The sequence below is a fragment of the Cuculus canorus genome, chromosome 6 (genome assembly GCF_017976375.1).
Source record: "Cuculus canorus isolate bCucCan1 chromosome 6, bCucCan1.pri, whole genome shotgun sequence".
Taxonomy (NCBI): domain Eukaryota; kingdom Metazoa; phylum Chordata; class Aves; order Cuculiformes; family Cuculidae; genus Cuculus; species Cuculus canorus.
The window spans coordinates 15,818,101-15,833,228 of NC_071406.1; the positions used below are offsets into that span (position 1 = coordinate 15,818,101).

Here is a 15,128-nt window from a genome sequence, read left to right on the forward strand (position 1 = left end):
ACATCTGTATCACATAGGAAAGAGCAACAATGCTTCACAGACACAGCAGAAAGCCTGGGACAGAGTTAACAATGGTGGGAGCTGCCAGATAGGGGAGGGAAAACAAAATAAAATGCCTGTTGTCCTGATCTGGTACATGACTACCTCTCTGGGCCAGGACATACAGCCTTCAATGACATTCCCACCCATGGGAAAGAAGGCTTAATGCAGACGATGAATGCAACACTTCACAAGACTGCTCCAGGAGAGACGTGCTGGGGATTTAGGAAGGTTGCAGTTTGTCACAGAAGAGCAACCCCAGCCTTTGGTATAAGTTATGGGGAAAGCTCTTAAGGGGCTGAAAGCAACTCTGCCTAATATGATCCTTCATGTGATCAGCAAGAGCAAAGCCATGGCCCAGTCCTCAAAGGACTCTGCCCGCTCCCGTACGGATACTCTCAACATGAGCTTTCCTCATATTTCCTTAGAGGGGCGAGAAGTTTTGCAGACAGAATACGTTCATCAAACATTCATAATGTTTTGTAGAGAGATAAGGCACTTGCAGATTTCATGAATGCCTCCACGTGGCTGGATCACTGCACACCTAAGCACAGCATTGCCTTCAGCAGCAAACAGCACATTCTGCTAAATCAGTAGCCCGGTATCTCCTGGCAGCCTCTAACGGAGATGGACAGTAGCAATCCTGAACATCAGCAAGGGGAAGTCACTCCAAAAGGCTCCCAGAGGTCTCTGAACTGGAGAAAGGAGAAATTAGTCTGTGGCACAGGGCTTTCTGAACACTCTTGACTTCTGCCGTAATAGTCAACATTGTGGCACTCACAGAAGATACCTTGAAGGGGAATATGATCTCCCTTAGAACATAGGGCAACAGGTTGCATTCCTTCTCTTACTGGTGCAGCAGCAGCCCCAGCCCCCACACATTCGGTCCACACCTTGGGCTGTGTTGTGCTGACCAAGCAACGTGAATGTGTGCAATTTAATTTTAATACTTTGCACCCCTATTAAGGCTGCTCTGTCTCCTGCCATATTGCAAAGCAGCTAGGACAGAGGCCATGACCTGCATTTGGTGGAGCTCAGCTACCTGCCTGGCAGGGTCACCTGTGGAATTTCATCCTCATATTTCAAAACAGAGCTTCACTTGCGTGTCCTCATTACTACATGGCTCCACCACCCGCAGTTACCCATGCCTGATGCAGGTGATTCAGTTGGTACATAAATTTCTAAACATTAATTCAGGAGAAAGTGCTGAGATAAGCAGAGTACAAGTGAAGAAGCCACTCAGCCTCAATAAGAGCGAGCATTCCCAAATGCAGGCAAGACATGGGATAATGCCACTGCTAGGAAAAATTAAAAAAAAAAAAAAAAAAAAAAAAAGAAAGAAAAGCTGATTAACAGATTGGGGCCCCACCAGAGCTGGGTACCTGGCTCCAACAACTAGCAAGCCCCCTCACAGATCTATCCCCCAGCATCTGAAAAAACGATCTCACCAAATACCTACCAGCAGTGCATCGAAACATTTTGTAAATTCTGCCCATTGCTCCTGGCAGAGTGCTGTGCCTCACCCAGTCAGAAGTGATGCCCACGCTACTACCGTACCACGGGGCCAAGGAGAGCTGTCTGGCCACTAACTGCCTGTGATGAGTTAATTAATCACAGGCACTTGCTGAATTCCTTTCCCACACCTTTATTAATGGCTCTGTGGATTGGGCCCTGCAGCCGACGGGCAGCAGAGGCCCTCCATCTGCTGAAGCAGCAATCCTGCTCCGCAAAGGGCACTGGCTTCACAGCTACCAAACAGGAGGAATTGCCAAGAGCTACCCCAAACTTCCATCTTCTCCTCCTTGGAGCTGCAGAGTGACTCCTAGCTCTGCTTTGGGGCTCAAACTCCCAGCCACAGGGTCTCCCCCAGGTGTCATGGGCTGCCAGTGAAGGACAGCCCTGGTACCAACTTCTCCCTTCGTGTGGGGATGCTGTGGAGTGACTGACACCAGCCAATTTCAGTCCCCTGCAGTATGTAATGCCCTGGCTTCCACCTTGCCCACTCCAGGCACCTCAGCCTCACCTGGTGTTGCGTGTGCCTCCTCTGTCTCTAGAGGCTTCCTTCTCCAGCTGTATTCCCAGCCTGTAGATGCTTCTTTCTCCAGCTGTATTCCCAGAGCAGTGCCCAGCTCTCCCTGCAGCGTGATAAAGGCTCTCAGAGCAGACCCAGTGGCTCATGAGCCTTTTCCTGCTCCAAAGCCAGTGCCAGCGCTCACGTAGCCACAGCGTGCACATGACCAACAAGCTCAAGCACTGCTTATCTGGAGCAAGATGGCACCACTCTGAATGAATTATGCAGCTGAACAGAGGTATCTGACAATGAATTATGCACACTGCTCCTCCTTGGAAGCCTTCTCCCCTCCTGTTTTCTTTATATTTCTAGGTGATGAGAAGGAAACTTCACGAGGAAGGGCAAACAGAAGGCATGCACAGAGCCCCCATGCCTCAGTTTCACTCCTACCCTGCAATCTGCTCTACAGCCCCAGCAGAGCTAGCCTGGAAGAAGACATGATGCCAAGCTGAGCTTCAGTCACCAACTGCAGCAATAGTTTCAGAGGCACCGCATTCCTCTTACCCCTCTCTGTTTAGTGCAAGGCACTAAACTCTCCAGCCTGCCTAGAAATGAAGGAACTGTGCAAACACGGTCCGGCCAGCTCCCCGTTCTGGCTGAGGCTTGTGAACCTGCACGCTAAAGCAGAGGACTTTGACAGTCCATTCATCAACGTGCTAATTGGCACCGATTTGCATAGGATCATATTCCAACCTTGGGCCAACACTTCCTACCTACACACCGTCCCATATGCACTGAGCCCACCTGGAATGAGGCATCCAAGGGAGTGGCCCTAAAACAGCCATCTATGAACTGTGAATCCCTCTAATCCCTTCTTTCCAAGATCCCAAAGCACTCTGGTGAAAGGCAGAAACATCCCCTGCTACAGGTGAAGAAAATGCCCTATTAAAGAGCAGACCCCAAAACCAGCCCAGAAACTAAGAGCTCACCCACGTGTGCCAACCAGGAGAAGGGAGATGTTTGGCCAGATGGGGTAGAGTACCCATGTGATGTCGTGCTCCCAACAACAAACCTGCCTTAGAGGATGAAGAGCACATCAAGTTGGGGTTAGTTGCTACTAAAAAGCAAAGGTCGCAGATCCTTCTATACATTGTATTTGCTTGGCGTCAGGTCCTCACATCAGACTGAAATGGCTATCGATGGCTGCTAGACGAGTTTGTCCTGCTGTTGTATTTGTTCAAGGAAAGACCAGCATTGCCCTCTCCATCCCATGTGTTAATGGTGCCTGGACAAACCAAGCCTCTTTGAAGCTACTCACCTCTTTGAGGAGAAAGAAATCCTGAATTGTTTCAGCTTCTTAATATAAAGGCAGGAAAGAATAAAGAGAGAGCGCGAGAGATAAAAACTGACGCAGGACTTAAGATGACACAAATTATATTTCTGAACATTGCCAAGAAACAAAATGGGACAAATCCATCTAGTACTTGTCACTGGAACTGGGCATCACAGCTCTGAATACAATGGGAATTGTTCAGCTTTGTTTAAACAAAACAAAAATTAAAATAATTATAAAAACACTCAAACCCCAAACATTTCTCAGGTCACTGTGGTTAAACTCAGAGACTGAATTAACAGAAGGAAAAGAGATTGCCAATACATTGCCAAAGTCATTGCCATTTGACTCAGTTAAAATGAAGCAATAAACCAAGGACTGCATCTGGCAAGTTTCAAGTAGGGGCCATCTACATGAGATGCAGACTAGGGACAGGATAAGCAGAATACACTGTAAAAATAGGTGAAGAAAGAAATATAGCCATAAGACACAACGTACAAGCTCATACAAACCAGTCTTCAAAGCTGTAGCTTCACTATTTCGTTTCATAAACAAAATTTCTTAAATAGTCTTCTAATTCTCAGCCCCCCCCTGTGCCAGCCACAGAGCCAAAGTTTCCCAAGGGTTGGCAGCACAACCCAACCCTGAGGGTCACACACAGGACCCCTTTCTGTCAGGAGTTTGCTACCCATAAATGTCTAACCCAGAGCATGCAAGCAGAAAGGTGTCTGCAGCAGTGCAAGGAGTGATGGTACCTGTGTGGCAAGGAATAGCTTCCCTTTGGCAGCTCAGACAAGAAAAGCCGTCACTTGTTTTCCCCAATATAAGCATTATTATTTCCCCAATATAAGCTGCACTGTGTAGGATTTGGTGATAGACATAAGTTAGTGAATCTTCTTGCCTTGCACTTCAGGCTAGTGGGAAGTGCCCTATGCTACTATCATCCTCAAAGAGCCTAGGAGAGGGTGGGAAGCAGGAGCAGCTAGGACAGATGTTGAAAGACACGGAAGCTACTGAAATCAGAGGCTACTGCATTAGAAGCACACAGGTGCGGCCTGTGGAAGATCAGCAGATCTTCCTAGAACCTCCAGCAAAGGACATTCATTGTCTTAGGGTATGGACTGCACAGCATCCAAAACATCTGCAATAGTGACAGAAAACATTCAATCTATCTGGCACAGAGCAAGGAAGAAGAAACTCTGAATCCAATATCCTTTGCAGGAGAGACACACCTGTTATCATACTGACCATGCACATCTTGATCACTCACTTTTTGTTATCAGCCCTAAATTGCGGCTTTCTGGACCTTCCTGGAGCCAAGAGGCATTCAGAAAATCGTCTCACAATGAAAGAGATACACATCATTGCTCCACCCTCCCTGAACATCTCCTTAGCCTGGGGTCTTTTCCCTTCAAGAGGCTGCTACAAAACTATACTGTGCAAAGGCTCAATTCCAGGCAGAATATGGAGCCCTGCACATGCTCCAGGTCATTAAAAATAAAAAATAAAATCCCTTTGACCTGGAGTTGTTTGCCTTGGCCAGTCTTTGGAAGGTGGGTATTGTGACTGCAAACAAGAAACCTGGAGCCAGTGATTTCCAGGATTGTGGCAAACAGAATGCAAAATGGGACTAGCTCTGAGCACCTGGAATGAAGCCTGCATAACCCCTTTTACCACACCACCTTCACAGCTAAAAAAAGCAAACATGGTAAAAGCAGACAATTGAGGAATGCCTATGAAAAGCAGCACAGAGTATGCAGGAGTCCCGCCTGGAACAATGCATTCATCTTTACCCTGTGACCTTTTCCCAGTTTTAATAAATATACATTACTGACATTGCTAAGATAGAAAAAGGGAGGAAAAGTAATGCATTATTTCTTTTTTATCAGTTGGGCAAACAATAATTCTCACTGCACAAAGGGATTAGGCTTGAATTGGAGTAGCAACATAAATCTAGAGTCATACATCTGACAGATAGACCAAGAATGTACTTCTAAGCCAGGTTACAAAACCAGTCGACGGCACAGGATGAGAGATGCTTTTATTGTTCACCCAGTAAAACAATCAAGTGGAAGATTTTTAGATGGGAAAACAGCAGCTTTGCTGGGCCAGATACCAGGTAATCCCTGAAATGTGTCCAGTGTAACTGTCAGTGGAACAGAATGGGTTGATAGGCTTCTTGGCCTACGTTATCTTCAGTGGATAATGTATTCACCAAAAAAATACAGTTTAGGGTTAACTGAAACCAGTCATCAGATGAAGAAAAAAAGGCAAATGCAAAAAGACTATTCAAACAGGTTTCACATTTCTGTGTCAAAGCAACCTGCTATAACCCACATCACAATATTTTTTAAAAAGTTAAAAAGCAACCCGAAAAATTAAATGTTTCATTTTGGTTTGAAAGGATTTTTTATGGGGATTTACGTTTCCATTTTTCCCTTTTTCATTTCACTGAAAAAATAACAATAAAAAAAAAATTGTCTCAGGTCACCCTTACAACTTTTTTCCCCAAATTTTTCAGTTCAGCCCGCAAACTGAAAAATCACTGTGGGCACAGCCTACTCGGGAGTTTACTATCCCTCTCACTATTTGAGTCAGTCTTAAGCCAAAGACAATGGGAAGTTCATTTCACCAGGTAATACCAACCTGGTGGTAAACCAACCAATCAAGGTATTTAGCAGATGTAAAAAAAACAAACCTGAAAATGGGAGGAGTTGTGGCTGTTTAGAATGGGCTGAACACGACCCAGGAGATAAGGTATCTCCTGGCTCCAAACACCACTGCCATCTACAAGCTTCCCACTATGCCATCCTACTCTCACGTAAGGCAATTTATAAACTGTGGGTCCAATCCTGCATTTTCAGAATTTGACCGAGATGTGCTGACACCACTTATTTGTGAGCAATGCAAGATCCAAGTAACCCACACTACCTGCCGTAAGCAAGGGGGACTGGGAGATGGGATTTTTGGGCTGGGGAGAAGCAAATGGAGAGAGATGTAAAATCTCCCCCTCCCCGCTAGTAGTATATGAGCATTACTCATGTGACCTGAAAACAATATCCCTTTTTTGCAGTGTTACAACTTCTGCAGGGACAATACAGTACTGGATAGTTGCTTTGCAAGCTCAATAAAATGAAAAGGCCTTACAAGAATCTTTCTTGGGACAGTCCTCTGGTTCAAACACAGCAGAAGACAACAACAAAACCAGCAAAAACTCCACAATAAATTAGATACCAGCACAGCTTTCTAATTGCTTTGGAAGAACTACTTGCAAGACAAAAAAAAAAAAAAAAAAAAAAAAAAAAAAAGAAAACCCTCGTAATTTTTTAAAAAAAACAATCCACAGGTTTTTCATAAAAATAAACATTTTAAGCTGACAGCATTATGTTAATTGGATCAACCCACCTTTTAATATATATTTCTATGTATATTTAAATGTATATTTTTCTATGAATATTCTTTAAAGGAGTAATGGGAGTCACAAATGCATAAAAATAGATATTTTGGAAAAAAAACACAAAAAGAGTAATAATAAAGACAACTCTGTTGAAAAAGAAAAAAAAAAATCAAACAGGGCACTATCCTGAAGCAATGGTTCACCACACCATAACTTGCGGAATCCAGTCCTTTTGTATTGTGAGCAATTACTCCTAAACACTACTGGCTTTTGTAACAGTGACGCAAAATATAAATTCCTGCACATTTACTGAAACAAGAGGGGGAGCTGGATACAGGACAGATTTTGATGCCTGTTACATTGCTGTAATTATCATAGATCATCTACCAAGCATGAGGAACTCCACAAACTCTTGCATTTACAAGAATACTGTTTCTGACCAAAATCTGATCCTTCACACTGAAGTATATTTAAAAAAAAAAAAAAAAATGGGACCACTTTTGCCCACAATGTTTTTTCTGTTGTCTTAGAAGTAATCAAAACAGATCGGAAAAAGTGGAATTTTCAGTAGTGTGTGTCAGCATTCTGTGCATCTTTGACAAATGCCAGCTCCTAACAGGAAGATTATTTCAGAGAGTGATTCTATCCCTCTGCAGCAGGAGGTAACCTCACTGTTAAAAATCCCTTCAAGGCAACAAGATCAGGGAGAGGGGAAGCCATAAAAAACCGTAATAGCCTGACCTGGTTACCAGCTGCATCACTATTCAAGTAAAGTTTAAAGTACCTTTATGGGACTTTTAGAGTCTTGGAGGGTCAGGCCAGCTTATTTTAACAAGTGTAATATGCACTTTGAAACAGCCTTGACATCTGCTTGTTTAAACTAAAGAACAAAACTCAAAAACAAACAGGAGCAAAGGAAAGGTACAGGAAAGGTCTCAGCATCAGTATTAGACTGCAGAGTGTCTTCTTGACATTGACACTTTGATATTCTTGCCTTCCTTTCTACTGCATTAAAAGATCATGAAGTCATGCGGCCATTTTAAATGAGTATTACAAGAGTCCAGTTTTCATAGAAGTTAACTTGATCACCAGCACAGCACTGGAGAAAGCTGATCTAACAACTTTTCACTTACACAACTCTTCAAAGAAAATTAAGAAATACAATTCCACAAATAATGCCAATTAAAACCACAGAAAGCAAATTGTTTTTTTCCTCAGTGTTTTTCTTAAACATTCTTTCAGAAGAAAATTTTTCTCCCTTTAACTTTTTCTTTAAAAGCAGATTTTCTAACCAGCCAAATTTGACAGCTGTCTTCCATGTACATGAATCTAAGCTTTTCTGAAACTACCTACAGGGTTTTGGGGTTAGATGATTCCCCAGCCATCAAATGGCATCTGCTTGTTTCATCTTGTTTCTCCTCTTGAATCTGTCCATTCCCTTAGCATTTACTTCACAGTTTGATACTACTGTGATACTTTAGGTGCCTGCATTTGAAAGAACTTCAGACTGAGCACAGCTTCATATATTTCATCTTCTCCGTGCCCTTTCCGTGTAGTTTCTTCTGTTCTTTAGATGTACAAAATCACAGTTTGTGTAACATTGTTTTAAAGGAAGAAAATAAAATACACACACGCGCACACATACATTGTATTGGTGAACACTATAACACTAAATATTTTTTTCAACAGCATAACAAAAAGTTTGGCCTACAGTAGGTTGAACGTGTAGGGAAGGCTGAATTTTTACGGCTGCCATGCAAGCCACCTTTGACAAAACAGATGAACCCACCCGAAAGCAAGTGCAGCTCCTACTCCCAAGCTATTAGACAAATACTGCCTTTCCAGGGATCAGACCAACATGTCGCCAATTCAGTCACTGCAGTATTTAGAGAACCACACTGAGTTGCTTCTGTATCAGTCCTCTGAATCCAAATGCTGTTAAAACCAAAGGGGAAGAGGGTATTTGACTTGCCTTATTATTATTATTAATATGTATATATCTTGATAACACTTTGAATTTCAATTTACTTCTGAAACCTTGGCCTTTGAGAAGAACACACCCTTTTAAGTTGACATTTATTTCAGGCTTCTTCCTTTAAAATTCTCTCTTCATTTCGCTGTTCTTTTCGATTATCTACCAGAAGAGACTTGCTTTCTTCCAGCAGGAATGCAGCTGGTGGGCTTGGGCTTTCACTGCACTCGCTCTGTGAAATTCTCTGGGAAAACCCCTCGGCATTGGTCAAGTTCCTTATGCTGGATCCAGTCAGACTCCTTCACACCCATCAGCCATCCTTCATCCTGGAGGAGAAGACAGAGAGCAGATGCTGATGGATAGATGTGAGTAGGGATCTTTCTTAGAGAGTGCAGGACAAGAAGGTGTCAAGGCATTATTCAAAGCCATGCTCATAGTTGATTTGGAAACAATCCAGGACAAGGATGGGGGAGAAAGAAAAAAATGCTTTCACTCCCTTTTAAACAGGGAGAAGGCCGCTTCTCCCACCAGAGTCAGTACCAAAACTCTGACCCAGAGTACCTGGAGACAGTGAAATTGTAAACAATTAGCAAGTGTAATAGAAACATGTCATGGTTTACACCCATTGAAGGAGAAATTCTGCCAAACAAAGTCTCTAGAGCTACAGGATGGGAACCACCTGCTCCACCTTTCATTATCATGAGGGATCTAAAAATTTCTCCCCAGTCAGAAAACAGACAGGCATCTCCGCAATGTAATTCACCCATTCATTTGCCATGGGTCTTTGGAAAGGATCATTCATTGGAGGTGCTTATCCCCTAGTCTGGTCGTGGCACCTGGCTGATGAGCATTTTAGAGAGCTGACGCAGGCAAATAAGTATTGCTTGCTAAGCTGAAAATCTGGTCTATGAGAATGGGGAGCTGAAGAGCTCAATCCATCTTCCCAAAACCAAACAAGCTGTTGGGTTTGATGCAAGACATGGTTGACAAGACTCCCCAAACTGTGCTATACGTCATATTAGACCCAAGGTCTCACACAAGAGTCCTCCTTAGCCACCAAACATTCAGATCTATAAACAGGAATGCAAATAGAGTCCTGCCTGGTAGAATCTGCTCAGGAGGAGAACCAAAATTCCTACCCTCTCCCTGCTCTCTGCAGGCTGTCCAGCACCAATATTTCAGCTCTATCTGAAGCACACAAGGGAGACAAGATTATTCAATGCGGGAAAGCTGCACTACTTGCAGCTCACATGTGCACCTACTCTATCCACCGCATACCTTGGAGCTGCCACCATGGAAGCACCCTTCAACATGCAAATGTGCCCACCCATTTGCAGGGAGGCAGCCCATGGCTTAAGCATAGGCAATGAGGCAATGGACTGCACGGGGGACCACAACCTCCCAGCTTGGCAGCTTGCTCTGCATCCACCCTCCTGGATGAGCGTGCACCTGGCTCATTTAAAGATATGTCATTACACCAGCCACATAACTTGCCAGGGCAGAAATAGTCAGGAAGACAGATGTTTCAAGCTATGGGGAAATGAGGTATGTAGGTCTCCAGTTCACACAGTTGTTCTGACAATTCTCCTTACCTGGAATTGGCAAGAGTTACCTGGCTATTTACCAAAGGCCAAGCAACACCTCCCTTGAAACTTGTTCTTTAAAAGCATGCCTGCACAGTGCAGGAGTGGTACAGCCCTCACCAGGGCATGTATTGATTTCTACTGCTGTTTGGCAGCTTCTGCTCTTGTCCTGTTTTCTGTGCATTCATGCAGCAGCAGCTCAGATCAGCCACCAGACCTGAGTTCCCTGCTCCTTGCAGGCTGTACTGGGTGCCTGCAGGCTCGGTTAGCCCTTGCTGCTGCCTCAGATTCGAGCATTCAAGAGACATCAAGGGAATGGCATGGGATGGGAGCCCATGTGCAGCAGCCAGCTGCAAGTGCTGAGGAAGGTCTGACATGTCATAAATCAGGAAGACAAATGACTAGGTGGAGATACTGGGGCCTGTTCTCTGGAAGGCAGCTTCCAGCTCACAGCACAGCAAGCACAAAAGCACAGCCATTTGCACGTAGCGTAGCGTCTGTGCCATACAGCATGCATCACTCCCACTGCATCCTGCTACAAACGACCTCCTCAGCAGCTGTAGGGATTAGACTCAAAGTCTCAGATTCACCCTTGCCGATTTTGAACCATGTCACCTGAAGTGTCAGCTTAGAATCACTGCTGTCCTTAACCCCTTATTTTATCAACAGAGATTCATCCAGGCATGCCTGATGTACCCACAAACCAACACCTAAGCTGCAAGATGGGGACATGGATCGCAGTCTATTATCCTAAGCTTCCTCCACTCACGTGCACGGTTCAAGCACATGTTAACAGCCAACAATTTATGGCTGGGTATGGTCAGGGTTAGGAAAATGAGCCGTAGCACAGGATAAACTGTAGGAGGGTTAGAGGGCTTCAGTGAAGCTACAGCACCATGTTAGCAACACTCAGAGCTCACCCTCTGCAGCTTGGAGAGTCTCGAGTTCATGGCTGTTGCACCCACATCCAGCTAGAGTGCAAACATAGGGCATTGAAAAACTCTGCTCCACAAATGTCGCCTCCTACCACAGAAAGCAGGGGAGCTGCCACTCATTTCCCATCCAGAAAGCTTTCTGAGAAAGAAATGCTCACAAATGCTTGTGCAAGGCAGTCCCACTCAGTGAACAGTCTTGTCTCCAGAAGGAATCGCTGCCTCTTGCCCATACAACCCTTTCCTCCAGAGCATCTAGCTCTGTGGGAACTGTCAACACATAGCTCCCACTTCACAAGCAGCAGCAAGATCTTCCTTCATAATTCACAAAGCCAAGAGCTGAGCCACAAAGAGGATCCACGTCTTCTGTGGCCAGTGAACTACATCACCTTCCCTTTACCCTTTGTGGAATCTAGACCTTGTCTATCCTTGGCTAAACACAAAGAGCTTGGTGACTACTGCACCAATTTGCAGAATTCCCTTATTTTTCCATACAAAAACCCGGAGATCTGAGCATGAATTTTATAAAATCACTATCTCCCCCAGCCAAAGTAGTACAACTGCTGCAGATGCTATCAGCTGGAAGCCCTCAAACATCAGCTGAGGAGGATTTACTCGAGGTTTCTAGAAATAGCTCAGAATAAAGAAAAACATCGCCAATTAAATCCAGGCTGGAGATGGGACAGTAAGACTGTTCTGTGGGGCTGAGCAACTACATCCAGTCTTTGGTTCTGCTGCCATCTTCTGACCAAACATTGTCTTTTGGAAAAAGGCATTACTATGCTGAAGTGCAAGACATCATTCACAGCAAGCTGCTTTCCGAGAGCTCCAGCATTTCTCACTCCTACCAATGCCACAGTCTGCACTACAGTGCTCACAGAGTTTAGGAGCAGTGAGGAGGCAAAGTATGGGCTCTGTTGGGCTCCTGGGACAAGGAAGCCACTGCACTGGCTCCAGTGCTCTGATAGGGACAGGAAGCCATGGCTATTTCACAGTCTTTATGCAGGATAATGTCCCCACTTTCCAATCACAAGCACAGCCCTTCTCTGTTGCAGAAAGCCAACCTCAAGCTCAAGTATAACCGTCTCTCCCATCAGCTCCCAGCCACAAACTGATGGCTCTGCAGCCAGCCAGCTGATTGTTAGTGGAGGAAGAAGCACCTCTGGAAATCCCCTTAGCTCCTCCCAGCCAAGGCTCACACCCTGTCTTCCCCACTCACCTGCTCCTCAGGGTTCTCAAATGGAATCACAAGCACCACATCCCCAGCCTTCAGCTGCAGCTCATCACTGTCAGTGGCTGTGTAATCATGCATGGCCTGGACCTGTGGGTGGAAGACAGGAGAACAGAGCTTGGGTGAGGCCAGCCTTCTCTCACTCAGCTCTGTAACAGGTGACAAGGCTTTCCACTTCTTTAATTCAGTTGATGATTCAGGTTGAAAGGCATCTTTAGAGGTCATCTGATCCAAGCTGCTGCTCAAGGCAAGGCAAGCTTGGATCACAAATGCCACATCTACAGGAATAACCTTAATTGAATGGCTACATGTTTGTTCATACACCCTCACATGTAGCTTGTCTTTACCACAGGGGGATCCTGGCAAGTTTCATTTAACTTGTTATGCATCAGCACCTCCCTTGTCCTTCCTTAGGAGGGTTGAATTCCACTGGTACAAATCTAAAAAACTCACAGGGAGAAAGCTTGTTTTTACTCAAATGGTGCCCTGTAACCTTTTTGCAGCTGCACTGCTAGAGTATTAGAGATTATAGCTTCCATCTCTATCACAGCAAAAGCAGAGAAGATTATCAGCTTGGATCTTCAAGTGATTGTAACCTGCCATGTTTTCTCTTTGGTGTTCAGCCTAATTCCTATCAACAACTGTGTTACAGCTTTTCTACTTCAAATCACAGCTCTCCACTTCAAGCATTACAGTCTATAATGCTGCCTGTGACCAGTATAAATGTAATGAGACTCCTAACACTCTTCAAGGTCTTGCCGTACTTCTGCTTTTAGTAGGTCTCCCAGGGAAAAGGAAAAAAAAAAAAAAAAAAGCAATGCATGGACATGATTAAATGAGAAGAAAAACATTCCTATAGCAGGAGATCCATTTCTAACTTTCAGGGCATGATGCATCTGTGCTTTCTTGCTACCGTATTCCATTATGCACATTAATTTTGTGGTGTATCCTCATCCAGAATCACTCCTACCTCCATCAGACACTGTCCTTTATCCCTGCTGGTGTTTCCAAATCGCCTTCATTTGCCACTTGCATCAAAGTTTAACCTTTCCAGTTTGGAGCACGACTTTTTAACTGCCATCCAGTCTGTCACTGTCATTGACTACCACTACAGACAGAAATAACTGCAGCAGAGAGAACGAGGGGTTTGGCTGCATGGCACAGCCAGATGTTTAGACACCAATGCTTTTATACAGTCCTTTGACGTATCTGGAACTGCATGAAGCTGGATTCCTGAAGAAGGTGTATTTCTTTCAACTTTCTTTCTCCCTTTCAATGTGGCATAGCCCATGGCCTTGCTGAGGAAGAGTCACCAGGAACTACATGCCTAACACACTCACCTTGAACAGAAACCCTGGGGGCATGTCAGCTCTTTCAGACGAAGCACCGCCTTCCATGGTGCCATTGACAGCAGCAGGGAAAGTTTCCACAACTACAGCAGGCAGAGCGCTCTGGTAGGCAGCAACAGCCAGGGAAGAAAAAAAAACAACATTAAGATAATCCAAAATCACAGCTCCAAGCCCTGCACCCTGGAGGATCTACATCCCAACCCTATCCATGGCTTCAGACGGTTTTCCCAACACACTAGTCAGTGACAAAAACACCCCAAAGGACAGCAGAGGCAGCAGTGAGAAGGCAGGAAATGTGGCTCCTGCCTTCCTTAGCTTGAGGCTGCAGAAGGGCAGAGCAGATCTAGAGTTCTTCTCAGACCATGATGCCCAGCGTATCCCTTTCACTGCAGTCATGACAGTTCTTGTAGATCCTTCATAGAAAAGGCAACTCAAACGCAACAGCCTACAGAAACCAAGCGGACATGAGATGGGACCTACTCCAGTCACCTAAAAAGGTAGCAGCATCAGTGAAAAAGAGGAACCCTGGATATTCAGGACACACAGGCAGAGCCCAGAGGACAGGGTAAAGTATATGGCAAGTAAGGAGGAATCCAGCAGACAACACAAGTTTAGCACAGCATGGGCTGTGGGGGCTGGCTTCATAATGTGGGTGAAGGGACAATTCTTTTTGTGGATCTTCCAGCAGAGCTTCTCCCTAAGCATAAAACAGATGAAATGCAACAGCTAGATCTGGCCTCTGAATAAGTGCACTGTTAACTGCTGTAGTGGCAGGGATGTTTTTCTCCAAGCAGCCACACATCTCTTTTCCCAGCCCCCCCTGTGCATATGACAAGGATGTGATGGGGAAGAGGAGCTGCTTTCTCTCAAGTTGCTTACCGATCCTGAATCGGCCTCAGTTTTAGATGCTTCAGCTCCAGCTGCTGCTTCTGATCCAGCTGCTTCAGCTCCTGCATGGGCTGCTTCTGCAGGCTGCAATACAAAAATCATCCAGGTGGAGAGTTATGCTCATTGCAGCTACGTGTGTGTGCAGTGAAGTGCAGCTCAGCCTGTCCAACAGCTCTATGCTGTTGACTGCTGCCATCTGCTGACAAATAGGTGAGAAACCTCAGGGTCTTGCTAGGTTTCTGTCTCCCTCTCTCTGCAACCCAGTGAAAAAGCCTGTAAAGCCTGCATTCCCTTACTCCAGCCACATAGCAAGCAATACTCCACAGGAAATCAATGAAATGCCAGAAATCCTGTGTGCCCCTTTCTTTTCATGATCTAAATCGCATATCTACT

General features: G+C 45.0%; 1 protein-coding gene across 13 annotated transcripts in view; it reads right to left on the reverse strand.

The window, feature by feature from the left end:
- Positions 1 to 3,480: 3,480 nt before the first annotated feature.
- The window catches only part of BIN1 (bridging integrator 1), a 97,603-nt gene continuing 85,955 nt past the window's right edge, over positions 3,481 to 15,128 (reverse strand). For 9 of the 13 annotated variants that reach the window (XM_009557389.2, XM_054070193.1, XM_054070198.1 and 6 more), the window contains 4 exons: positions 14,727 to 14,819; positions 13,839 to 13,949; positions 12,487 to 12,588; positions 3,481 to 9,078 (listed from right to left, as the gene is read on the reverse strand). In XM_009557389.2, coding sequence (XP_009555684.1) covers positions 8,971 to 9,078; positions 12,487 to 12,588; positions 13,839 to 13,949; positions 14,727 to 14,819 — 414 coding nt within the window. In that variant the 3' untranslated portion in view covers positions 3,481 to 8,970. Of the gene's footprint in view, positions 9,079 to 11,255; positions 11,307 to 12,486; positions 12,589 to 13,838; positions 13,950 to 14,726; positions 14,820 to 15,128 lie in introns of all 13 variants that reach the window. The other 4 variants (XM_054070192.1, XM_054070191.1, XM_054070196.1 and 1 more) reach the window with 1 other exon arrangement.